Source organism: Bos mutus, chromosome 19 (assembly GCF_027580195.1).
Source record: "Bos mutus isolate GX-2022 chromosome 19, NWIPB_WYAK_1.1, whole genome shotgun sequence".
In the NCBI taxonomy this organism is placed as follows: Eukaryota; Metazoa; Chordata; class Mammalia; order Artiodactyla; family Bovidae; genus Bos; species Bos mutus.
Window position 1 is genome coordinate 14,631,342 of NC_091635.1, and position 26,918 is coordinate 14,658,259.

Consider the following 26,918-nt stretch of genomic DNA (forward strand, 5'->3'; position numbering starts at 1 on the left):
ATCGGTTGGGCCTGCAGGTTTGATTCTGGAGTGATGGATCCAAACATATATTCCTGCCACCTTGAGAGCAATAGGGGTGCTTAAGATTACAGAATAGGGCCTTCTCTACATGTGTTTTAAAGGCTCTTTTCTCCAGTCCTTTACCCATACTTGGTCCCCTGGTTGGTGGAGATGTACTGTTATGCATAAGGATATGTGTAAAATTCTATATTACCTACTTACATATTTGAAAGATGGTGTGTCCTAACCCTTGCAGCTGCTTATGTAGTCCCTCAGTTCTCTGGCATCTCCCCTTAAGCTAACTAGCAGGGACCATAGTCCATACAGGATTTCAAGTGGTGAGAGTCCTAGCCCTGCCTGGGTTGAGCATCTCACCCTCAAGAGGGCCAAGGCTAACATGTCTACCCAAGGTAAGCTCATCTGACATAGTTTAGCTAGGGCTTGTTTGAGGGTTCAGTTAATGTGCTCTACTTTCCCTGAACTCTGGGGATGGTAAACAGTCTGCAATTTCCACTGGGTCTTCAAAGCCCTTGCCACCTGTTGTACTGTCTTGACTACAAATGTCGGTTCATTGTCCAACCCTATGGTCAGAGACATTCCATATCTGGGGACAATGTCTCTCAGGAGTGCCTTGGTTACTTCTCTTCCTTTTTCAACTCAGTTAGGAAAGGCCTCTACTCACCTCGAAAAGGTGCAGATAAAAACTAAAAGGTATCTGAGTCCTTGACTCAGAGTGATTTCAGTGAAGTCCACTTCCAAATCCTCAAATGGGGATAGTCCACAATGTTAGGTCCCTGCTGGCCTACTAGGCCTCTGGTGAGCTTTGTATTGTAAACAGGTTGCACATCGCTGGGAGACAGAAGAGCAGAGTGTGGGGAGGCGAGTGATGAGATAGTACCCGCCTAGCAAGGTCTCACTAAGAGTCAGACATGACTGAGCGACTTCACTTTCACTTTTCACTTTCATGCATTGGAGAAGGAAATGGCAACCCACTCCAGTGTTCTTGCCTGGAGAATCCCAGGGATGGGGGAGCCTGGTGGGCTGCTGTCTATGGGGTTGCACAGAGTCGGACACGACTGAGTGACTTCACTTTCACTTTTCACCTTCATGCATTGGAGAAGGAAATGGCAACCCACTCCAGTGTTCTTGCCTGGAGAATCCCAGGGACGGGGAAGCCTGGTGGGCTGCCATCTGTGGGGTCGCACAGAGTCGGACACAACTGAACCGACTTAGCAGCAGCAGCAGCAGCAGCAAGGTCTCTAAGGCAGTCTTGCCCATATGGGTCAGTTCATGTTGTTGGTGGACCAGCTTGTAGGGTAGCTGCCCTGGAATATAGACTTGGTGGTCTTGTGTGATCTACCATCCCGTCTTGGCCTTGGTTCCCACTTCCGTTTTTATCCATTTCTCCTCTTTGGGAGAGTACCTGGGGGCAACTGATATTTCCTGGGCTAACAGGACTTTTGGTTTGTCTGGCGGCTGCCCTCAGGCAGCCTGCTTGGTGACTGCATTGGCGTGGCATTCCCTTTAGCCACTGGGTCCCCCCTCTTCTGGTGACCTTTGCAGTGGATAACTGCTTCTTCCTTCAATCCCCATATTACCTCCAGGAGCTTCAAGATTTCAGCTTGGTTCTTGATCCCCTTTCCTTCTGCAGTAAGGAGTCCTCTTTCCTTTTATAAGGCTCCGTGAAAATGTAGAGTAGCGAAAGCATACCGTGAGTCTGTGTAGATGTTGACTCACCAGTCTTGGCTGAGTTTCCACGCCCTGATTAATGCCCACAACTCCACTCTCTGCTCTGACCATTCTTGAGGAAGCGCCTCTACCTCTACCACTTCAGAGTCAGACGCCACGGCATACCTGGCCATCCTTTTCCCAGTCTCCATGAAGCTGCTACCATCAGTATATCGGACCAGGTCTGGGTTTTGGAGTGGTTTATCAGTCACGTCTGGTCTGCTAGAATATACTTCATCTAGTATTTCTAAGCAGCTGTGGTCCAAGGGCCCTGCTTCGTCTGGTAGGAAGGTAGCTGGGTTTGGAATTTGTACAACTTCCAGTTTTACTGGCGAACTTTCACATAGTAATCCTTGATACTGAGTCATCTGTGCATGTGTGAGCCAATGATGGCCTCTGTAATCTGACAGGGTTACAACTGAGTGTGGGACCTTAACATTGAAGTGTTGCCCCAGTCAGCTTCCCTCACCAGTAAGGTGTTGGCCGGTAGTGCTCAGAGGCAGGGTGGCCATCCGGCTGTGAATAAGTCAATTTGTTTAGACAGGTAGGCCACTGGCCTTTACCAAGATCCAAATTCTTAGGTTAGGACTCTCAAGGCCATTCTGCTCTTTTCATGAACAAAGATGTTGAACTCTCTGGTTGCATCAGGAAGTCCTACGGCTGGGGCCTCGGAAAGTTTGGCCTTAACTGTTTGAAACGCTGCCTCCTGGCTTGGTCCCACTTAAGGGGCGCCTTTTCTTCTCCTTTTAGAGCCTCATATAGGGGTCTGGCCAAGTCTGAAAATCCAGGGATCCATATCCTTCAGAACCTTGCTGCTCCCAGGAACTCACAGACCTTCTGCCGAGTGGTAGGGTTAGGGATGGGGCAAACTGCTTGCTTCCTTTCAGTTCTCCGCATCCGCTGGCCCTGCATGATGCTGCTGCTGCTGCTAAGTCACTTCAGTCGTGTCCGACTCTGTGCGACCCCAGAGACAGCAGCCCACCAGGCTTCCCTGTCCCTGGGATTCTCCAGGCAAGAACACTGGAGTGGGTTGCCATTTCCTTCTCCAATGCATGAAGGTGAAAAGTGAAAGTGAAGTTGCTCAGTAGTGTCCGACTCTAGCAACCCCATGGACCGCAGCCTACCCGGCTCCTCCGTACATGGGATTTTCTAGGCAAAAGTACTGGAGTGGGATGCCATTGCCTTCTCCGTGCATGATGCTAAAACCTAGATATTTGACTTGTCTTTTACAGATTTATGCCTTTTTCTTTGATACCTGGTACCCAGCTTCCATTAACAGGGAGAGGAGGGCCTTTGTTCCTTCTAGGCATTGAGCCTGTGTTGTGCTGGCCAGCAGAAGGTCATTGACATATTGCAGCAGGGCACAGCTTAAATCTTGTCCAGGAAATTTAGCCAAGTCAGCAGCCAAGTCTCCGCTGAAGAGAGTAGGGGAGTTCTTGAAGCCCTGAGGAAGCCTTATCCAAGTGAGCTGTTCCTTGTTTCCTGTATGTGCATTTTCCCATTCAAAGGCAAATAGTGGTTGGCTGACAGGTGCGACACAGAGGTGGAAGAAGGCATCTTTTAAGTCCAAGCAGGAAAACCATTTGGTTGTGGAGGGGATCAGTCCTAGTAGGGTGTACGGATTAGGCACTGACAGGTGCAGAGTAATTGTTGACTCTTTTACAGCCCTTAGGTCCTTAACCAGATGGTAGTCGTGTGTCCCCAGCTTTCTTACAGGCAGCAATGGGGTGTTCCAGAGTGGCTGGCATTTTATCAGGAGTCTGTGTTGGAGTAGTCTGTCTAAATGAGCCTGGGTTCCCAGTTGGGCCTCTCAGGGAGTCAAATACTGTCACAGTTTTCCAGGCTGAGCTCCCAGTTTGAGATCAATCAGGATGGGGGTGTGATGTTTGCTAGGCCTGAGGGATTCTCCTTGGCCCAAACTAGTGGGTATCCAGTCTCTAATTCAGGAGGAATGGTCCTCTCTTCTGGAGGGGAGGAATACAGGCACCATTCTTCTCTCCATACTGCAAGAGTCATAATCAAAGATGAGGGCGGTCCTGTTTATTTTAGCTGGGCTGACCCTTTGGCAGAGAAGGAAGTTTGGGCCCCCATCTTGGCAAGCAGGTCTCTTCCCATCAAGGGGACAGGGCAGTCAGATAGGTAGAGGAATCCCAATACTACTTCATGGCCCCCTAATTGGCATCGTCAAGGACCACAGAAGGGCCTGTGGGTCTGAGCGCCTGTGGCCCCAATGATAGTGGTTTCCTTTCCCAAGAAGGGGGCTACTTGTTGAGTGACCACCGAATGTTCAGCACGGGCATCCACCATAAAGTCCACTGGATGGCCCCCTACTTGAATTCTGACCATAGGCTCTCGGGGGCCCAGTTGGAGAGAGCCTGGTCCTCTCTAGTCGGATTCTGCTCCAGCTAGCCTGATCAGATTAGCACTGGGTGGCTCGGGTTGATATTGGCTCGGCAGGCCTGCTGCTTTGGTTTTCTTCTCAGGGTGGCTGGGGCACTCATTCTTCCAATGTCCCTTCTCCTTGCAATAGGCACACTGATCGTGGCTGAGGGAGTTCCTCTTTCTCAGGTCTGGGCCTTTTGACTTATGAGGTGGCCCCGCTGGGGTGCAGGCTTTGAAAGGGCAGCTGCCAAGAGTGCAGCTTTTTGCTTCATCCTCTTTTCTGCTTCTTGCCATGCTGTTTGGTCACGATCAACAAACTTTGTTAGCTATTTCTAGCAGTTCTGTGGCATTTTTTTCCTGTAAAAACCCTTCTAACTTCTGTAATTTCTTCCTGATGTCTGATTGGGCCTGTCCCACAAAGACCACATTTATCATCCGTTGGTTCTCAGGGGCTTCAGGATCAAAAGGGGTGAAGGCCTCACATAACCTCTCGTAGAAGTCAGCCGGGCTTTCATCTGGTTTTTTGCAGCACCTCAGTGATCTTGGCCATGTTGGTAGGTTTCTTAGCCCTGGCTTTTACTCCCTATAGGAGGGCCTGTCGATACCTGTCCAGCCGGTTTTCTCCCTCCCTTGGTGTTGGGGTCTCAATGGGGCTCTTCTTCTGGGAAGGCCTCCCATACCAGTTCTCCACCTCTAATTGACCCCCTGGAGCCATTCCCGAGCCTCTGTCACGACTCATTGGTGCTCCTCGGTGTTGAACAGGGTGAGGAGAAGCTGCCGACAGTCCACCCAGGTGGGGCGATGAGTCTGGAAAATGACTCTAGGAAATGGATCAGCACCTGAGGTTTTTCAGAGTATGAGGAGGGTATGATGCTTCCAGTTGAGAAGATCAGTCGTGGAAAATGGTTGGTGGTAGAAGACAGTTCTCCTCTCTTGTAGAGTCCCATCAGGGGCAATACGCTGCAGTCTCTGGGTCTCTCTTAGAGGCATTTGAAGTGTTAGGGCAGCTGCCCCTTGAGCTGACCGGAGATGCCTGCTCACTGGCCCTGGGGTGGCTGGTCGTTGGGGCTTCAGGAGCATCAGGAGGAGGAGGTCAAACGGAAGAAGGTGGACTGTCTGCTAAATGCAGATCAGCCGCTCCAGGCAGGGGAGCTGTAGGGACGTAAGGTGGGGGCATTGGAGGCATGTCTTCAGCCTCGCCCTGGAGGATAGGCAGTTCCTTTTTCTGGCGTGAAGCCTTTTTTTCCGATTGAACCACAAGAACCTTACATTGCCCCTGACTTGTCATACAGAACCGAACCCAGGGAGGCCTTAGCTGGGCGATTTCTAATCATTGGTCAATATATGGAAATTGGTCTGAATGGCCAGGGTCTTAGGTCACAACTCTATATTGCTCGGACAGTGGGCACATCTAAAGTCCCCTGTGGGAACCATCCGACACCAAAGGAGGGCCACTCTAGGGTACAAAGAGTGCGCAGCTTTCCAGGGGTTAGTTTCACACCATATTCTCCAGAGAATCCTTTGTTAACATTTTTAATCATGCATTTTAAAACAGTAGGTTTTGAGGTCGAACTGCCCATTAAGTGAGAGTTCCCACCCTGTGGTGGTGCCCCACAATGAACAAAGGGAAACACTCACTTTTGTCTGCCTGGCCACCCCCCTCGTGGAGATTTAGGCTCCTCTTAGCATTGACAGGTCAGTATAAGCCCCTGACTTGGACCAGCCTCACAGGGAGAGTTTAGATCCCCCAGAGACTGGTGCTGCCCTAAGCTGTATGAGGTCACTGCGGAATTACAGGTTGGAACTCACTCAGGCTCTGTAGTCAAAGACGGTGGTGCACAGGCTCTCGTTCAACACAAGCACACATCCACTGCACACCAGGATTAACAGACCACCCGAGGGAATAAATCCTATTCTGAGTGACCCTCTGGTCACTGGGAGGTGATCAGGCTCCTCTTCTGCCATATGGAGGGTCCTGACTCGGGCAGATGTCCCCAGGGCACTCACCCATCTGACATCCTGTTCTGGAACCAGCTTCTGCTCTCCTGCTAAGTCTGTGCGGGAAGCGGCGTGGGCCATGGCCGACGCAGCCAGTGTGAGGGTCAGTTTAGTTTAGTCACTCAATCGTGTCTGACTCTTTGCAACCCCATGGACTGCAGCACACCAGGCTTCCCTGTCCATCAGCAACTCCTGGAGCTTGCTCAAACTCATGTCCATCAAGTCGGTGATGCCATCCAGCCATATTATCTTCTGTTGTTCCCTTCTCCTCCTGCCTTTAATCTTTCCCAGCATTAGAGTCTTTTCCAGTGAGTCAGTTCTTCGAATCAGGTGGCCAAAGTATTGGAGCTTCAGCTTCAGCATCATTCCTTCCAATGAATATTCAGGACTGATTTCCTTTAGGATTGACTGGTTTGATCTTCTTGCTGTCCAAAGGACTCTCAAGAGTCTTCTCTAACACTACAGTTCAAAAGCATCAATTATTTGGTGTCAGCTGTCTTTATGGTCCAACTCTCACATTCATACGTGACTATTGGAAAAACCAGTAGTTTTGACTAGATGGACCTTTGTTGGCAAAGTAATGTCTCTGCTTTTTAATATGCTCGCTAGGTTGGTCATAGTTTTTCTTCCAAGGAGCAAGTGTCTTTTAATTTCATGGCTGCAGTCACCATCTGCAGTGTGAGGGTCAGTCTCTGACAGCAGGTTGGCACCTGTCTATCTGTCACAGGGCCAGTGATTCCTCTGGTTCCCTGACAAGGGTGGCACAAGGGACCAGCTCAGTTGTAGTTTCCCGGCCAATGCACCGCGGTGACGGAAAAAGACAAGCAACACTTGGAGATGGAGAGCAGCAGGGTTTATTCAGCACCTGTGCGGGCTCAGAGGTGTGGCCTCCAGAGTGCGGGCTTCCCAGTCCTAGTGACTTTCCCACCTAAGCAGTTTGGCTAACACATAGGCCGGTTCACAGAAGCAGAGGTGGTGAGCAGCCATAAGCAGGCCAGTTTACAGAAGCAGAAGTGGTGAGCAGTAAGCATAGCAGTAAACTTAAGCAACTATTTTAGTTTTTTTTTTTCCTCTTCAGCCCAAAAGGGTGTCACTGCATTCCTGGAAGGGGGCAAAGGGGGCTGATGGCCATAGTCTTGAGACAAACAGGAGCTTGCTTCTCCCCTCCCCAACCCAGGCTTCCCAGGGCCTGGGGTATGACAACCTCCCCGGAGCTGCACCCCACCCCCTCCCAGCAGAAGCTTGGGACTGGCTGTGTCACCAGAGGTGTCATTTCCCAGCTGTCTGGGGGAGGTGAGTGAACCCCAGGAGTGTGTGTTGGGTGTGAGGACTCAGCAGATCTAAGATAAGATGTTCTCAGCTCCCTCCCTGTCCCTGGTACAGCCACTTCCCTGGTCCTCAGACACTGACACGGAATGTCTGGGTGGCTCAGCCTCTGTGAAAAGGAAGAAAAGAGCAACTCCCCTGATGATCTCAGATGATGCTGTGGGAGGATAGCTCATGGTTTTTGGCTCTGCAACTACTCTACTTTTTAGTCAGAGAACAAAGATACTAAATTTCAGGCTTTTAGGTTCTGAAGCCACCGCTTCTGGGTCTCAGGTGAGGTTGAAAGGAGGTATAAATAGGCAGAACTCCCCACCCCCACCCAGCCTCAGCACCCTACCCTAGCAGGGGAGCAACTAGTGGAGGATTAGACAAGATGTTAGACACAGGTTTAGGGGTCATTCTCATTCCCGGACAGCCAAGTCCAGGGGATATGGAAGGGACAGAACTCAAATACATTGGGGGAGCCAAGGCCATTGAGTGTGGCTTGGAAAACTGGCACATTGCTCTTACTGTTGGATTCTGGGGACAGCAGCAGCAGGATAGAAATGAGAGCGCATATGATCCACGGAGGCGGGGACCCAGGATGATTTATCAGGAGGAGAGGACTCTCATTGAGCAGCCCTCCCCACTCACCCCATCTATGCTATGGTGCTAAGGTACTCCCCAAATTTAGATCAGTGGTGGAAGCAGGAGAAGAGGCGGGGTGGGGAGACTAAGTTCACCTGAAAATGACTAAGAGAATGTTTTCTGCAAGCAGTGTATCTGCAAGACCCAGATACACTGAACCAAAAGAAAAATCAATATATTCGTATTAACTGAGATCTTAGCTTCTACATTCACCAGATCAATCTCCAGGCCCCACTCCCAGGGCTCATTCAAAAGATGTGGGAGGAGGCCCAGGGTCACTTCTAACAAGCACTTCCAATGGTTCTGATGTAGGCGACGTGAAGGAGACCTTTAATAAAGGTTTTCTTTTATGGCTTTTTCCTTTTCTAACAACTGACTTTGAAGTTGGGGTTGAAGGAGGCTGGGTCATTGTCCCACTGACTCATGAACTTGCTCCATCCACATGAGTCAAACCTGACCAAACTAGTAATTCATTTCAGACACCGTGTGTCCCTCAACACAGTGTGTACAGAAAAGGCCTTCTAATCTGGAGTAGGAGCAGCAGGCCTGAGGGAGCACTGCCTGGAGTGCGGACAAGGGCTTAGCACCACCGCTCTCACTATCAGCTCCTCAAACCTTGTGACCTCTGACTTTGCCCTCCAATCTGGAAGACTCGGGGCTGCCTGCCAATCCCTGGGTTCCTGGAGGGGAGGGAAACTGCCAAGTACCTACTGCCTGTGAGGAACTTCACGTAGATTACCCCCCCACCCAGTGTCTTTTTTTTTTTTTTTGGTTAGGGTATAAAAATTTATTACACATATAGAATATTACCACTAACAAATGCAGACAGGCAAGGACACCACGGGACGGGATGGAGCACGGCTAGCTCTTTGGAAAGTGAACAGGTTGGGTGGCTTGGAGCTTCATGCCACGCAGGTTGGCCAGTCAGATGGGAAAGCACATGCCGGACTCCAGGGACGTCGGGGCGCCCAGTGACCACTCTGGGTGTCGGCGGGCTTCCCATCTGATCTGGGGCTTCGAAGGACGCCACACCCAGAAGCAAGGAACTGAAGCGAGGGGGCTTCCTAAGGTGGCCCAGGCTTGTCTCTGGAGTCACAGCAACGCCAGTGTCAGCAGTGTGTTTAACTGGATGATTTCCACAGACTACACACGACGCTTCTAACCATCACACTTCAGTGACGTACAAAACATTAAGTTACAGGCTGTGGGAAGAGAAGGCAGCACCTTCCGGTCCCAGTTGGTCTGAGGGGTGAGGGTCGGGGGAGGTTTCTTTTTAAACCGAGCCCCTCATTTCAATGTACAAAATAATTACTTTGATCGGTATTAAATTGTACTGAAAACAAAATGGACTAAAAAGCAAATACTACTCTATGTTGGGGTGAAAATGGGAGGAAAAAATGAGTCCTTCAAAGCAGGAGGGAGACAGCTGGGGAAGGTTCTGTGGCCGTGACCCTTGGCGGTCACTCATGCTGCTCCATTTTTACTTTTGGTGGTCTCAGAAAGGTCCAGTTTTTCTTCTCTTTCTTTCCTTTCGTATTGGCTTGGAATTTCGCCAGCTGTCCATGCAACCATCTCGACTTTCCTCAAAATTTTTCTGCCACTCCCTTTCTCATTTGGCTTTTTCTTGAGCTTCAATCTCTTCCTCCCGTCGTCGCTTCCTTTCATGCATCTCTTTGGCTTCTCTCTCTTTCCTTTTAATTTCCAGCTCAGCAAAGAGTTTCATTGTCTGTTTGTATACTGCTTGTTTGAACAGCTCAGGGTCATCCTCCTCCACATTTGTAGGCTTTCCTTCCTTCTTTAATTGCTTTTTTCGCTCTTTCACGGTGTGTTCCACGTATTCTTTTCCTGCCTGAATTACATCCAGGGCCCTCTTCTTTTGTTCCTGATCCAGTAGCAACTTATAAGCTTTGTCCACAGCTTCAAAAGCCTTTTGTGCTCTGTCAGCATCATCTTGATTTTTGTCAGGATGCACCAGTATGGATAACTGCCGAAACCTCTTTTTTATTTCTTCATCTGTCACTTCAGGATCTATCTGAAGAACCTCAAACGGGTTCAAATTGAAGTAGGAGGAACCAGGACGAGTCAATCTTTCAATCTGATTTTTGGATGTTAGAACTGAATCTCTCTTCTCTATTTGTCTCACCTCACTGTAGAAGGTCATAAATGCTTCCTCTGTGCTGCCTCCTCCACCCGAAGCCCCGCTCTCTCCTGGAGCCGCCATTTCCCCGGTCCAGCAACCACCGCCCCCAGTGTCTTAATTACACAAATAATGTGACTCCATTCTCCTCAAAAAAATATTAGAACACTAGACATAAAGCTGAGGTCCTCTTGAATATCCCCCACTTTGTCTTTTTATTTTACTTTCTGGCAGTGTTCATGTATTCCTCCTTTTGGGAAAATAAGTTTTCTTGTTTTATATTTTTTTCTACTATTCTATATCCTTAAATATAGATGTTGATTATCTTTTTAAAAAATTTCCAAAATGCAAGATCCTCTCGCATCTCTTTGTATCTATCTTTTAAAAATTCAGCATTATATTGTAAACTAAGGAATTGGTAACATTCAAAATTTAAAAGGTACAAAAGAATGTATAGCAAACCTTTGTCCTGAGCCATGCAAGACCCCTAATCCATATAGCTGCTATCTCCAGTCTTATAAATCCTCTAAAATGGTCAGTGCAGAGACAAACATAGACAGAGACATAGATACTTATTTCCTCTTGAAAAATACAAATGGTATCAGACTATATGCATTGAGTTTCCCTGCAGTTTTCCAATTATAGACATTTTTTTTTCCCTCTTGTGCTCCCTAGTATCTCTGTTTTTTCCAGACTTCTTGGTAGGCTTTCTTAATACATGGGGGAAATATATGGGAGGAATCTCTCTTTTATTTTGGAGGCTTTTTTTAAATGTCTGCTGGTCCTTGGTTCTCTTGTTAATATTTAATAGGGAGCCACCAAGAAGCAGAGTGGAAGATCTGTGTGTGTGTGTGTGTGTGTGTGCACGTGCAGGGGAAGGGCACTCATTGACTGGGCTTTGCTGTACCACAGTGGAAGCCTTTTCATGCAGACTCCCAAATGTTGACAAGTGACAGACTTTCTCTGGGATCATTCAGTTTTCTGAGAGGAAAACATCCCCCATTCTCTGTCTCTGCCGTGTGTGTGTGTGTGTGTGTGTGTGTGTGGCGGGGGTGGGGTGGGTTTGAGGGCAGTTCCTATTTCTAGCCTCAAGCCTCACCCCTGTGGTGCTTGGGGTCCCCAAGTCCAAGGCCTCCCCCAAAGTGAGCAGGTGGAGGGGCAGTGTTCGTGACTCAGATGTGAGAGGATAAAGGAGACCAGAGTGTCTCAATACGCTGAACACAGGCTCTCAGCCCACTCTGTGTTCAGCCAGGCCCTGACCCGGAGTCTGGGGACCTCCAGGATCTTCTAGCATCATGTCCTATTTGGTCTGGGTCTGTCAACACCCTTAGTCCACTGTCCAGCCTCCAAAGCCTTGTTGAAATCTTTTAATCCACTGTTTCTTTAGTCCTTGTAGACATATGCCTGTCTGACTCCCGTCATCCACTTAAGTTATGGAAGGCGCAGAAGACAAATGCTCATGGCCAATCTTCCATGCTTATAAGTCTCACCACAGTTTCTTTAACTAGTTCCCTCAAGGACCAGCTGTGGATTTTCTTTTCTTTTGGCTACCAGTGGGAGAACGTGATCTTAGCTCCCTGACCAGGGATCCAGCCGGGGTCCTCTGCACTGGGAGTGTGGAGTCTTCACCCTAGACCACCAGGTAAGTCCAAGGACTGGCTTTTAGGTGGTTACCAATTCTGTCACTGTTACAACAGTGCTTTTAGGAACATTGTTGTAAATACCTCCCATGACCAATCAGCCCACAGGTCAATCCTGTGACGTAGGCACCGTTTTGGTTTTTTTTTTCCTTTTTTTTTTTTTTTTAACTAGGGCCCCACGCCATGTGGGTTCTTAGTTCCCCATCCAGGGATTGGACCCATATCCCCTGCATTGGAAGTGCAGAGTCTTAACCACTGGATCACCAGGAAAATCCCAAAGTAGATATTGTCTTGATTTTACATCTGGAGACACCTAGGGTCAGAGAAACGCCTTGATAGGGTCTTTTTTAAAGTTGGTTAGTCAACTTTATATATATATATATAGAATATCTTAAAAATTTTTTGTATAAAACATAATAAACTGATGTCTTTTAAATCTGTGTAGTTCTCCCTGCTCTTTGCAGAAACCAGACAGGCAAGTAGATAATGAATGACAGTGAAGCATGGTCTCAGTGAGGAGTGTTTCAAAGGAGAACCCAGCACGGCAGGCCTGAGAGGCCTCCTGATCCCAAACTCTCATTCTGCAACCTTCCATTCATTAGAAATTCACTGGGGTTAGCAAGCTCCTCTATCAAACACTTGCTGAATTGAGTCAGCTGATCTGACCTGATAGCCAGGAGTCTCGGGTTCTGGTCCTATCTCTCTGTCTGAGTGATGTCCTCAAGAAAGCTGCTTTCTCCTCGGGCCTCATTTTCCTCATTTATTAAATGAGGGCTCTTTCACTCTACTATGCCAGGCACTATGCTGGCACCTAGAGCTACACTAGTATATAAGAAAAGAGTTCATGAGAACACAGCATGGGAAGTTCCCTGGTGGTCCAATGGTTAGGAGTCTGCTCATTCACTGCTGAGGGTGCACATTCAGTCCCTGGTCTGGGAACTAAAATCCCACAAGCCATGAAGCACAGCAAAAAAAAAGAAAGAAAGAAATGTTTGTCGATTACACCTCAATAAAACTAAAGGGAAAAAAAGAAGCACCCACCGGGATTTTTGACGGATGTAATGAGCAAGTGATCAAGACACTTGCCAACACAGCTCAGACAGACTTAAACCAGAAAGGAGACTCTGAGGGCTCACATGACTGGAGAGTGACTGGAAACAGCAGGATCCAGGTGCTTATATGATGTCATCGGTGATTGGTTTCTCCATGTCCAGCCCTGCTGGCCTCTGCCTTAGCTTCATTTCCAGACAGGGAACAGAAGCAGCTGCAGGCTCACAATCTTTTAAAATACTAGGTTGTTTTTTGTTTTTTTTTTTTAATGAATATGGTTCAAAAGAGCAGATGGAGAAAGTCTCTCTCCCACCCTTTTTCCGAGTCCCCCAGCTTCCACCACTCAGCCACCAGTCCTCCCCGTAGCTGTCTCCTTCCAGATGCTCTGTGCATGTTGCTTTCCGTTTTTTCTTTTTTTCCTTTGTTTTTCCTTTTTTAACACAAACGGAAGACCACTACACGAACTGTTCTGCAACTAGCTTTTGTCACTTAAGTATCTTGGAGATTGCTCCAGAACCATGTATAAAGTTTACTTTGCTCCTGGCTGCACAGTATTTCATGGTTATGTAATGATACCAATCCCCTGTTGACAGACATTCATTTCCAATCTTTTGCCAATACAAGCAAAGCTGCAAGGAATAATATATACATTCCGATTCTACCTGTGTGCAATGTGACGGGCTAGTTTCTAGATGTGAAAATCCTAGGTCAAAGGGTAGGTCTTGGTCTTTGTAGACCTACAAAGGGTAAATCCTAAGTTTTTGTGATGGTGATTTTGATGGAATATTGGCAAATTGATCTCAGGTAGATGTGTTATTTTTTTAAAAAAATGAAAGGTTTATTCAGGGATCTATACACTCATTACACAGAGTGTGGGCCATCTCAGAAGGTGAGAGGCACCAGGGTATGGGGTTGTGTTACCAATTGTTACTCTCACCAACAAACAGATGAGGCCTGTTTACTTAAAGCCAATACCCTCTTCAGCTCTATGAAATTGTTTTGGTCATTGATGACGTAAGTTAAGCATGATCTGCATTTCTCGTGTGGTGAATAAAGTCAGCTATCTCTTCAAATACTTGAGAGTTCTTTGTCTTTCCTTTTCTGTGAAATGTCTACCTAATTTTTTGTACATTTTTATTGAGTTGTTATTTTTCTTATAGATTTGTAGGACATTTTTATGTATCAAATTTAGCCCTTTCTAATATGAGTTATAAATATCTTCCTTTAGACTGTCATTTACCTTTTAACTTTACCTTATTTTTTTTACCATACATACTTTTAACATTTTAAGTATGTATTTAAACATATCAATATTTTATGACTCTTGAATTTTGTTCAAGTCTTCTTCACTCCAAACAATTTACTTCTGTGGTATTCTTACCAAAAATGTGTAACCTCAATCTAACCATGAGAACACACTGGAAAAATCCAAACTGAGGGGCAGTCTGCAAAGTAACTCAATAGTACTCTACAGATGTGTCAAGGTCATGAGAGGGAAACAAACAAACAAACAAAAAACCAAAGGACTGTCTCAGATTGGAAAAGCCTAAGGAGACATGCGGAGAAGGCAATGGCACCCCACTCCAGTACTCTTGCCTGGAAAATCCATGGATGGAGGAGCCTGGAAGGCTGCAGTCCATGGGGTCGCTAGGAGTCGGACACAACTGAGCGACTTCACTTTCACTTTTCACTTTCATGCACTGGAGAAGGAAATGGCAACCCACTCCAGTGTTCTTGCCTGGAGAATCCCAGGGACGGGGGAGCCTGGTGGGCTGCCGTCTATGGGGTCGCACAGAGTCGGACACGACTGAAGCGACTTAGCATAGCATAGCAAGGAGACATGACAACTAAATGCAATGTGAAATTCTGGATTACATCCAGAATCAGAAAAAAAAAAAAAAAAAGCATCAATAGGAAAACTGGAAAAACTCAAATAAGACTTGCGGATTGGTTACTAGTATTGTATCAACACTAACTTCCTTGTTCCATAATTCTATCCAGAGCTATGCAAGATGTCAATATTTGGAGAAGTTGGGTGAAGGGTATATGGGAAATTTGTACAATTTTTGAAGGTTTTCTGTGATCTAAAGTTATTTAAAATAAAAAGGTTAGAAATGTCAAAGTTTCTTTAAGTGCTTTTGTGGTTTTATTTTTCAAACTGTAACCTTTGATCTATCATTCATATTGGTATAAGGTATTGATCCATATTTTCCCCAAAAGGCTACTCAGTTCTTATAAACTTTTTTTTCCTTGCCTTTTACTTTTTCTGCACTGGGTTTTGGTGTGGCATGTGAGCTTTTCTCTAGTTGCCAGCATGGGCCTAGTTTTGCCTTGCAGCACGTGGGATCTTAGATCCAGCACTAAGGGGATGGAACCAGCATCCCCCTGCCTTAGAAGGTGGATTCTCAACCACTGAACCACAAGGGAAATCCCTAATAAACTTTATTGACTAATTCTTTTCCACACTGATCTTTTTGTTGTTTTTTTTTTTAAGTCGTAAAAAATACATAACATAAAACTTACCATCTTAAACATTTTTTTAAGGAATTTTTTTAAAGTTTTTTTTTTAATTTGGACCATTTTCAAAGTCATTGAATATGTTACAATATTGCTTCTGTTTTATGTTTTGGTTTTTTGGCCACAAGACAGGTGGGATCTTAGCTCCCTGACCAGGGGTCAAACCCATACCCCTGCATTGGAAAGCCAAGTCTTAACCACAAGACTGCTAGGGAAGACCCCATTTTAACCATCTTTAACTGTTCAATTTGGTAGGGTTAAGTATATTCATATCATCATACAACCAATCTCCAGAACACTTATTACCTTGTGAAACTGAAACACTACTCACTAAACAACTCATTTTCCTCACCTCCCTCCCCCCTCACCCGCCACAACCTTGGCAAGCACCATTCTATTACATTCCATCCCTCTGCTGCTGCTGCTGCTGCTAAGTCGCTTCAGTCGTTTCCGACTCTATGCAACCCCATAGATGGCAGCCCACCAGGCTCCTCCATCCCTGGGATTCTCCAGGCAAGAACACTGGAGTGGGTTGCCATTTCCTTCTCAATGCATGAAAGTGAAAAGTGAAAGCAAAGTCGCTGAGTCTTGTCCGACTCTTAGCGACCCCATGGACTGCAGCCCTCCAGGCTCCTCTCCATGGGAGTCTCCAGGCAAGAGTACTGGAGTGGGGTGCCATTGCCTTCTCCATCCATCCCTATGAATTTGAGCCAACTCTTGGAACTCATATAAGTAGAATCCAGCAGTTTTTGTTTCTTCATGATGGACTTATGCTGATTAACAAGCCACTAATTTCACAATAAAATGAAAACCTATTTTTGATGCTAATTGGCAAAGCGGCTGGTGTTGACTAAGAGATACATAGTTGAAGTGGATGAAGAAATCGAGGCACAAAGTGGTTAAGTGACTTATTGGCCATCACATTACCTTGGAGGAGAGCGGGTACACTTTAAACCGCTCCATAGCTCAATTCCCGTCTCTGCCCTCGGCTAGGGCTCATAGAACAGAGCCAAGCCATGGAAACCAGCACCATCTAGGTGATGCTTGAAGACAAGAGGTGGATGAAGTCTCCAAGGAAGAGTGACCACCAACATTTACAGGGGAAAGGGAGGAGACAACCCTATAATGTGTCCTCAGTGGCTGGCCAGCTGTGGGTTTTCAATCAATATTCATTAGATGAGTCTAAGAAGGAGCAGCCAGAATAGTTGGAGGTAAGCCAGGGGAGCTAATTTTCAGAAAGGAAGGAAGAACAACTTTCAAATGAGGGTAATGGTCAACATATAGAAAGGAGGTCGAGCCAAAGTCTGGAAAGAACCTCTGAATTTAGGAACAAGGAACTCACTGGTGATGAACGATTTCTTAGGATTGGAGGAGCAAGAAAGTGCTGGTAAATGTTTAACAACCCACTCTCCAAGAAGAGTATGCATTCAAATGTGTACATAAGTTTATTATAAATTTTGCTGATATAAAGGATGTGCAACAGAATCTGCAAATAATAAAATATACAATATTCTTTATTGTAAATTCTACTCTTGTATCCATAATTTCATAAATGGAATTATATCATAAGTATTAATACAAGGATAGTAACATAAACATTGGTTGATATTTTTATTTACATTTTTGATTAAGATAAAAATGAAACACTGAAGATATGTTGAAACTTCACAGGTTCCTCAATGACTTGAGTGATTCTTTGCTGATAAGTTTTCAAATCCTGGGGGAATACTTCATTTTGTGTGTGTGTGTGAGATATTTGTAGTATAACAGTTATGGACATGACACTTAAAGACTTAACCTGCATTATTTAACATTTTCCCCATCACTTTTTAAAATCTAGACAATCAGCAAAGCCTGATATGTAGTATTTGCCAATTTGGGGAGTGTAAATACTCCCATTTAGGCCAGTTTCAAATTACTAACTTAATGTCACTAAATAAATTGGAAAGAGATACAAAGTAGTACATCATTTCTTAGTATTCCCACCATACAGATACCATAAATGCAAACAACCTCAAAACCATATAATAGTAAATTTATAAAATAACCAGGAACTGATGAGTATTTCTTACTCTGGTTTCGGGTTTTCTGTTTTTTTTTTTTTTTTTTTTAGGTCTTAACCATTGGACTGCCAGGGAAATCCCCCTCCATTTATTTAATTGCAAGGTTACATATTCAATATTTGATATAGCTGTTTTTAACAATCAGTCCATGATGTTTCTGGAAAAACAAACAGCTTTCACAAATCAGTAAGCACACCACTGGGTGTGGTGAAAGTCAGGCTGTCATGGGATGTAACTCTCCTGGTCAAGCCTGTAACCATGACCGGCAATATCCACCTTTCTTGCCTCCTGGACAATCTGCTCCTCTCTCTGCTTCAGTCACACTCCAAGGCCTCACTCAAACTGCTCCTGTAGGAGCAACACTCCTGCCACCTGGGGCAGGTTATTCCTACTCCATAGCATCTGCAAGTCGAGTTTGAAACATTTATCATAATTTGTTATTAAAGTACTCTGGGAGTACCAGAGATTGTTCTTTGTCCCCCTGAGCTATAATATCTGTGATGGCCCAGGCCGAGTATAGGTCACATTCACATCTGTTTCCTGGGTACCCACTATAGTGTATAACAAGTGCTGAATAAGTATTCTCTGAGTGAATACTCATGAAGAAGGGCTGTGTGCAGAGACAGAAGGCATCACTTGAGGAGGCTCCACCAGAAAAGATCTCCTTTGATGACTTTTGCTTATTTAGAATGGCGTGGGCTCCACCATTTAGGACTAAAAAGTATAGATTAAAACATCTACACTGAATCTTTCCTTAAAAAATGTGCCCCTGTGAGAACACTTACCCTGTGACAAGGTAGAACTTTCTTCTCTAATGCCAAATAGTGTGTTTCAATAACTTTCTTTTGAACATGTTCTAGCCCGGGGCTACCAGACAAAAACTAGGGTGGGTGTTCTAATTAGACTACTGAGTACACAGGTAACCTTTGCCAGGTTTCTGGGTTGGGCGCCCCAAATACCAGGGAAGTCTACCCTTTAGCACGTGACCCTTCCTAGCATGGCGAGATAGAAGTTTTGACAGCCATTCATTCTTGACACCAAATTTGACAGACATTAAAAGAACCACTTTTTGGAATATCGGAGGTACACAGAACATGCCCTCAAATAAGCTTCATGAAATTAAAAAAAAAAAAAAAATACTAACTAGCAAAATAGGATTCATGCAAAGAAACGAATCGTGATTTAAGGTCCCTGGCGTTGGGAAAAAACCCCTGACAAACCGTACACTACACAAACAAACCCAAACCCAACACCCTTAGAAAAATTAAAAAAAACAACAACACACCCCAAACCTTACAGACGCCATTAGAACCAACACTGCGACTGCTAAGTCGTTTCAGTCGTGCCGGACTGAGTGCGACCCGACAGACTGCAGCACACTGCGCTCCCCCATGCATGGAATTCTCCAAGCAAGAACACTGGAGTAGATACAACTAATGACAAAACTTGATCTAATGTTAAGAGCACATTAATATTACGGATCGTCAGGAAGAATCAGATAGGAGCAATCAGGGTGTTGCAAGTCCTGATTACGCAGAGCCGTTAATCACGAATCATGCGAGCTCCAATCATCATGTTCTATTCTGCCCTCCAAAAGGAGGAACAGGTAAGGATTATCCTACCTGACGATACCGAGAAGGCGGCAATATTCCGTACTCCGGAAATACGACTCCGCTATCAGGGAGGGTGAGTAAACGACATGTTAGTCCGAGCAATCTAAAGTTATCCAGGTTCTTCCACTTCTGTTGTTCAATTTATTTGCAGATGTTTTAAAATATATTTTTCCATTTGGCTGTCAAAATAGCAAACGCTAATCCCTCCCAGAATGCTTCACTCACTTAAAGAGCTCGAGGTACTACCCTTAAGCATCACGTTATTTACATATCTCCGCCCACTCCCTTCCGCCAAAAATCTACCGTAATAACTAAAATAGAAGCGACATTTAGTGTCTTAACTGTGCAAGGCTGGAAAACAGCCTTCCATTTCTATAGTAGTTTGGCCACCCCAATTTTTTCCTGAAATTTTTGTCTTGATTTCTTTTTTTTTTTTTTTTTTTTGGCCACGCTGCCTACCATTCAGGATCTTGGTTGCTCCACCAGGGACTGAACCTGTGACTGCTGCAGTGGAGGCGTTGGGTCCTAACCACTCGACAGCCAGGGAATTCCTGTAAAATTCCTGTAAGTTTTGATCTTATCCTAAAATATATTTTATTACAAAGGACTGTAAACAAAACGCAGATAATCCCAGACTCGAGAGATAACTACCCTAACACTGACATCCTTCACTAAATGCAGTGTTAGAAGGAGAGCTGAAGCCTTCCTCTTCCAGGAAGGGTGAGTGGTCCTTCACTGCTTCAGCCTTCATCCCTACTTCAGTCACGAAGGTATCAGAAAGGTTTCTTTTTCAGCCCAAAGACGCTGATGAATAATGTTATTTCGGTGACAGCTGGGAGGGCACTGAGGAAGGTAGGTGATGGGTTCAGAGTTCCTTCTAATAAAAATACCCAGATCCCCAAGCCAGCGATCCCACCCCCCACCCCCTAAGTGCAGGAGTGACAGTGAAGTCACTCAGTCGTGTCTGACTCTTTGCTCAGTTCATGGGATTTTCCAGGCAAGAACACTGGAGTGGGTTGCCATTTCCTTCTCCAGGGGATCTTCTCAACCCAGGGATCGAACCTAGGTCTCCCACATTGTAGGCAGATGCTTTACCGTCTGAGCCACCAGGGAAGTTTTAGGAGTGTAGGAGGGGAGGACTTCAAAAAGACTCGGGAATGTTGAGTGGATCTGGTATCTTACACATGGAGTAAAGGGCTGGATAGGAGAAATCTTCAGATTTAAAGTAAACCTCCCTTCCCCATCCTCAAACATTAGGTGCTACCATACCTGCAAAAGACAAAAATGTACCAATATGTGGTGCACTCCCAACGCTCAAATATGAAGAAGGACAGGGCCACAGATGCACCACAGTGAGCCCCGATGGCTTGGGAATACACCAGAGTCAAGGAAAGCCTTTGGATCAACAGGTAGTGATGAGCCAGAAAAGGCCGGTGATGGGCCTGGCATCTGCATTCACAATCAGCTCCTGGTGAGTAAGGCATCTCTCACTCCCTTTACCACACTGCAAAGGCCAGAGCCAGAAGCCCAGACTTTTGGGTTTTAGGATGGCCATGTGTAGAGGCCAGAGCTGAGCCTGCCCTGCTGGGAAACCAAGCTACCTCCATCCCGTATCTAGTTTGGACCCTTCAGGTGAAGTAGTAGACTCCCAATCTACTCCAAGCACACAGAAATGCTCACAGGGACACAATACACTGCTGGGATCACTTTCCAGCACCCTGGTGTTGAGAGCCTTCCCTGATCCATCTTCCTCACTTCCTTTGTCTCTTCTGCCTTCCCAAAGTGCTTTGTATCTTTACATCTGATGGCACCCATGCTTATCACACTGAATTACAGATGTCTGTGCGTCTCCCTCTTCCTCAAGATAGAAAACTGTGTTGTACTCCCATCTTGAGATCTCCAGTGCCTGGTGAGTGGCAGGAGCTCAAAAAGTGATCCGAGATTGTATTAAATCTTCCACATTGCCTAACATCTCTCCACAGGAGGGATTCTGTTTGCCTGCTAGAGCAAACACCATTGTGCCAGAAAGGCCTGGTTAAGTGGCTGAAGGGCGTTATGGTGGACAAGGGCCGAGGAGGAAAGGAGTACACGTAGAAAGGATACAGATGAGGCTCTGGGTGCTGTTGAACATGGAAACTCCTAAGAAGAAACCAGCCAGCTCCACTGCAAAGAGGGCCAGGGTAACAGAGAGCGCTGCCACCAGCCTGCAGAAAAGAAGGAAGTGGCTCAGGCCTTCTGGACTTTTTCTAAGACTCCTTCACTCCCACTACTGCCTAATTCTGTCCACCCTGTCCCACATGCTCACTGAATGTCCTGCTTCTCATACTCCTCAGGGGTGAATTTGAGAGGCAGGCAGGCCTGGATGTTGCTGTCCTAGGGAGCAGGGCAGAAAAAAAGAGAAGTTGAAAGAGGGTCTGGCGGCGGGATATGGGAGGACTCCACCGTGTAAGGCTCCGGGGGAGAAAGGGTGGGGTGGGGCTGGGACCACCCCAAATTGGAAGGAGGAACGAGAAGAGAGCCATGGGTCTTACCCTGGACCAGAATAAGGTGATGACGACCACCAGATGCGCCAGGAGCGTCAGAAAGCGAGAGGGCACGAGCCCCGAGATCCGGCCCATGGTCCCCAGGGGAAGAGGTACTGCCTGGAGCAGAGGCCGTTTGTCTCTGGGGCTGGAAGCTCAAGGAGGGTCACTCCTCAAGGCTCTCAAGCTAGCAGACAAAAATTCGACGTACGCCGCCCTCCCCGCTTACGCTGGCACCGCTCAGTTGCCTTGGTAACCGCAAAAAACGAGGGCTCCGACGGGAACCTCTGAAAGTCTCGCGAGAGCGGCAAATATCGCGCCGCCGCCAGCCCTCTGGGAAACGTTGGTCCGGGTCCACAATACCTGTGCAGATCCCGACCGGATGCAGAGAATCGAGCCGTCGGCCTTCCCGCGTGCAGACGAGTTGTCTGCACAGCCTGAGAGTGTGTTGTGGCGCGGCCCTACATTGCCGAGTCGGCCCACACAGCACTGGCGAACGGAAACTCGGACACTCGCTCCTCCGGGTATCCCCACGCCGGGAGCGGCCTGGGCCCCAGCCCCTGCTACTTTGCCCAGGATGACCCTCCGGACACCACAGTCACCACCACTTCAGCCTTAGGGCGTCAACATGCCCGAGGCCTGGACACTCTCTTTTCTTCCATCCTCCGCATCAGTGTAGCTTCTCCCTGACCTAGGCCGAATTTGGAGAGGTGGATGCCCCTTTATTGTCCCGGAGCCCCTGGTTGTTGGCCGACCGTATACCTGAACTTTTCCTTGATTCTGGTTCCTCGCCCCCGCCCCAGCTCGCTCAGATTGGCGAGGAGTTTGTAGAGTACAGAAAAGAGCCCCTCTCCTGAACTAGGGTGTGGATGAGAGGCGTGTTGCGGGAATGAAGTGGACAAACGGTATCAGAAAAGGGAGTGGAGGAAGAGAATGAAACCCCGCGTCCCTGGGAGGCAAGAGTCGAGGGCGGAAATTCAGACTCTACGATTTCCTTATCTCTTAGAGGTGTGGCCAGCTATAGTCTAAGCATCTCTCACGATTGGGACCTCACGGACCTTCGGACCTTAAAGGTGATTTCCTGCAGAACGGAAAGTTCTCGCCGGAGTTCATGGCTAACAGTTAAGTCACAACTTCCAGGCCCCCCCACCCCCACCCCCTTACCAGATCATCTCCCAAGAATAATAATGGATAATCCAAAATAAGAATAGAAAGAGTTTTATTTGAGCCAAACTAATGAGTAGACTGGAAGCTCCTTTCCCAGATTACTCTGAGAAACTGCCCCAGCGAAGCATCGTTTTCAGTGCAGTTTTGCATTTTGTAAGAACAAAGAACTTTATACAAGTCAGGGTTACATTTCTTCTTTTTTTTCTTTTTTAAGGACCAGATGATTAATATACAGCAGGTCAGCATGGCCTTGGCACCTGGAAAGCATCTCTTATCATCACATCAAAGGTGTCCCAGGAAGAGGGGCATTTAATCTTTATTTTTAACATGGGCATTTTTTACTTCTGGTCAGCGTACCCTTTCCTTTAATTAAAGCAGATGTACAAAGTGTGTTTGATAGACCACAAACAGGCTATTTTAGTTAGGATAAAATTCAAGTTGTGTAATGTTTAAGCCAGAATGACTTCCCTATATATCTCAAAATGTGAACACTTCTTTTATTACTACTCTCCATCTCAGTGCCTCTTAGACAGGTCTAAACTACAAGCCCAAGAGGCATTTTTTAATTTCCTCATTCATTCATTCATTCAACAAATAAGTCCCAGGCACTGTGCTGGGCTCATATCCTTGAGGAACAAGGAAGTCTCTACCTTCCTGGGGTCAGAGAGATTGACAACAAACACGTCAACAAATAATAAATCTGCAAGGTAAAAGTTGTAATAAATAAATTTTAAAGGAAATAGTAGAACAATATGATCAAGGAAATTTTCTTTGAAAATAGACCATTTGTTCTTAAAACTTCATTTTAGGAAATGTGGTCAAAACAGAAAAAATGCTTTTCTCTCTTGCAGGTCCCCAATGTACTAAATGGATTTCCTTTTTCTAAACCAGTGTGTGAAAAATTTCAGGTGTCAAAGTGATAGTCAAAAGATGTTTCCTCAAGTTCATGCAAGACAAAGGAATATAACAAGAATGGATAAACAACAAGGTCCTGCTGTATAGCACGGAAAACTATATTCAATGTCATATGATGTCATAATGGAAAAGATATATATTTATATCTGAATCACATTGCTTTACAGTAGAAATCAACACAACATTGTCAAACAACTACACGTAAATAATGTTTTTTAAAATGGTGTGACAAATTTGAAATTTAATGTGTGATCCTAATGGGTCCTGGATCAGAAAAATAAAATTTATTATAAAGGACATTAGTGGAAAAATTGGCAAAATCTGAATAAGGTCTCTAGCCAAAATAATAGAGTCAATAGTGTCGGAGTGAAAGAGGTGGAGTGAAGTGGAAGCAATCTACAGAGTCTTAGAAGATAAAGTCTAAACCTGGGAATGTGTGTGGGTGAGAGAAGGAAGACTGTTAGATTTTGGGATCCAGCAGCTTGAAGTTTGGGGCATTCTGCGCGTAACAGCCTTCCTGCCTGGGTACCTATAGCTAGTAAGAACAGGAAGATAAATTCACTTTGTGAACTGGTAAACAGCAGGCATTTAATCGACTTCCCTGGTGGCTCACTTTGCATGTCTTTGGTTCAGAGAAGCCTGCTTCACACTCACCAAAGAGAGTTTTGGAGCCACCTTGTGGCCACAGGTGGTAGTGCCAGTGACCAAGGGTCCTTCGGCCACTCGACCCAGGGCTGGAACTCACATGTTCCGATATTTGAACTGGCCATAAAATAATTTAGAAATGCGTTTTTTAAGTCAGAAATATTCAAACATATTGTATGTAAAAGTAAAGTATTTTTCATTCAAAAGGTTATGACCCCTTTTGAAGCCTACCATTCTGTTTCAGCAATTACCAACACATGGCCAACCTTGTTTCAGCTATATTCTGCGTCCCAGTCCCACTGGATTATTTTGAAGCAAATCCCAGACATCACCAAATAGTTCTGTCCAGGCGGAGGAAATTTTCATCCCACTGTCTTGAGTTCTTTTAGCTGATCTAATAATTAAATTAACATAAGATAGATTGATAGGAGGAAAAAAATCCAATTTAATTCAAACACAGGGAAATCTCACAGAAAAAGGACCACCAAAGAGACCAAAGGAGGCTGTTTATATGTTGTTTTTTGACAAAGAAATATTGTTTGTGAAGAATTAACAAAGGGGTTTGTGCTTGGGGTAGCAAACTAAAGAAGTAGCAAAGTTTGTTATGTAGCTATCTTAGCCTTGAATTCCCTCACTCTGGTGATAAAACAAAATTTATATTTAAAGACAGGACAAGAAAAACTGAACATAAAATTCTCTCTGTGTGTTTGTTTGGGCCTCGTCCTTCCCTCCCTAATGTGCAAGTGTGCACCTGTGTTACATATTAACCAGATGGGAGTGACTGCTCAACTATACAGATCAATTTTTTCCCCTTTCTTCTAATGCTACAGTGTAACTTTTGTTTGCTGTTGTTACTTCTTAAAACTTAAAAGAATAGCATTCTTTCTCAACTCTGTAGAGGGTTATGAAGAACCTCAGCTTCATAAGTCCTGACAGGAGGTGTACTGTTTCAGCTGGGAGTCATGGTGACTTGTTGCTCACTTTGTAAATGCTTTCTTGGACTGTTACCTTGGTAAACCTTATGTAAATTATCAGTCTGGCATTTTAATGTAGGATCCTTTGTCTTGAAAATGTACATGACTAGTGCCTTGGGCTTTTAACAGGCAGCACACCAGGTTTGCTTGTCTCTCTTTTTCTGGTGTTTAATCTGAGCTTCGAGTTCAGGAGTAGGCAGACTGAAGCAACCATTGAACATTTCTCATCAGTTTTTCACACCAGGTGAGCAATTTTAACTAGAAGACTGTGGGTTCAAGTCCTAACCCAAGGGTTCAAGTCCCAATCAGTTTTGGCTGGGTTTGAATCCCGTCTGAGTTGTGCAGTTTCAATGGGGCATTGATTTTAAGCCACAGCATGATGGAATCATGTTAGCATTTTAAAAGATGATTGTCTTTGACTATTCTGGAGACAGAGACATTAGGGAGGAGTCTACTACAGTCATCCAGCGAGATGGCAGTGGGAATAGGGAATGAGGGCTAACAGAATTATGAAGGAAATGAAATTGAGTGAACTTGGTGACTAGAAATGGGAAGCGAGGAAGGGGGAAGAGTCAAGATGAATCCAAGCCTCAGCTTGGCCTCTAACTGAGAGTGCAGAAGACTGGGAAGGAAATGAGACAAGAGGGAAGGGGACAGGGCACAACCTTTACAAGAATGACGCAGCTACTGAGAACTGGATAGGAGAGAAAAATGGTTAGAACCGTTCAGGCCCAAGATGGCAGAAGATTCAACTTCCAGTAGACCTTAAACCTTATTACATGCCCATCCTGTATATTAACATGTTGAAGGACACACCCACAGGTACCATGACACTTCTGAGGCAGACCATAAAAAGCCAAAAAGGGGGGCAGTGGCCCAATTTCTGGAAATCCTCACCCCTTCCCTAAGTAGTTAGAATAATCCTCCCAAATGTTACCCTCTGAAATTACTCAGCCCATAAAAAGTTACCACATATTTCCCAGTGCTCTTTCAGAGATGGCCCACACTTTTTATGGATCGTGTTCAGTTCAGTCGCTCAGCTGTGTCTGACTCTTTGCAGCACGCCAGGCCCTGGAGCCTACTCAAACTCATGTCTCTCTCAATAGATCTACTTCTTACCTATCTCTTTGCCTCTCCCTGAATTCCTTCTATGTGGAGACATAAAGAACCTCAGCTTCATAAGTCCTGACAGGAGGTGTACTGTTTCAGCTGGGAGATTGTGGGTTTGAGTCCCGCCTGAGGTGGGAAGTTTTCGAAGGATGACAGGGTCAAGTGAAGGTGTCCAGCAGGCACTAGACTGAATCCAGAGAGGTGGGAGCAGGATTCAGGAGCCCTCAGCACAAAAGTGATGGCTGACTCCAGGGAAGGGTTTACTCCAGGGAAGGTGTGCAGCATAAAGAGAGAAGACAGAACTCCTAGGAAAAAAGGACAGAAAAAGAGTCTGGAGGGAGGGGGACGGTAAGATAGGGGAAAGCCAGCAGACAGCAGTGTCATGACAACCAAGGGGGAAGGCTCTTAAAGGATGTTGCCCAGTCAATTAAGGTCAGGCTTCTCCGCTGGCTTTGACTTGTCTGTAGTCCCTGATAACTTTCTTTGGCGGTATTGGACCCTTGA

The 26,918-nt window shown here is 45.8% G+C and overlaps 1 protein-coding gene, 1 non-coding gene and 1 pseudogene across 3 annotated transcripts; all 3 read right to left on the bottom strand.

The window, feature by feature from the left end:
- Positions 1 to 9,322: 9,322 nt before the first annotated feature.
- On the bottom strand, positions 9,323 to 10,313 carry LOC102277009 (dnaJ homolog subfamily C member 8 pseudogene; annotated as a pseudogene).
- A 7,176-nt stretch (positions 10,314 to 17,489) lies between these two features.
- TMEM107 (transmembrane protein 107) lies at positions 17,490 to 21,866 on the bottom strand. Of its 2 annotated transcripts, XM_005894819.3 has the most exons (5): positions 21,613 to 21,853; positions 21,387 to 21,454; positions 21,185 to 21,285; positions 20,351 to 20,447; positions 17,490 to 19,924 (listed from the first exon to the last, which is right to left on the bottom strand). In XM_005894819.3, the coding sequence occupies exons 1-5, from the start codon at positions 21,697 to 21,699 to the stop codon at positions 19,855 to 19,857; spliced, it is 423 nt and encodes a 140-aa protein (XP_005894881.1). In that variant the 5' UTR covers positions 21,700 to 21,853; the 3' UTR covers positions 17,490 to 19,854. The 2 variants fall into 2 exon arrangements, with proteins under 2 accessions (XP_005894881.1, XP_070245548.1); XM_070389447.1 differs by lacking the exons at positions 17,490 to 19,924; positions 20,351 to 20,447 and adding an exon at positions 19,952 to 20,258 and having other exon boundaries at positions 21,613 to 21,866.
- LOC138983984 (U8 small nucleolar RNA) lies at positions 18,962 to 19,097 on the bottom strand. Its single transcript, XR_011461346.1, has one exon. It is a non-coding gene; the product is annotated as a U8 small nucleolar RNA (small nucleolar RNA).
- Positions 21,867 to 26,918: the final 5,052 nt, after the last annotated feature.

Coding starts and splice junctions, on each gene's coding strand:
- TMEM107 (XM_005894819.3), bottom strand. CDS start 21,699: ATGGGCCGGATCTCGGGGCTCGTGCCCTCTCGCTTTCTGACGCTCCTG. Junction 21,286..21,386: donor TATGAGAAGCAGGACATTCA/GTGAGCATGTGG, acceptor TCTTTTCTGCAG/GCTGGTGGCAGCGCTCTCTG. Junction 20,448..21,184: donor CAGCACCCAGAGCCTCATCT/GTATCCTTTCTA, acceptor TGTATTCCCAAG/CCATCGGGGCTCACTGTGGT.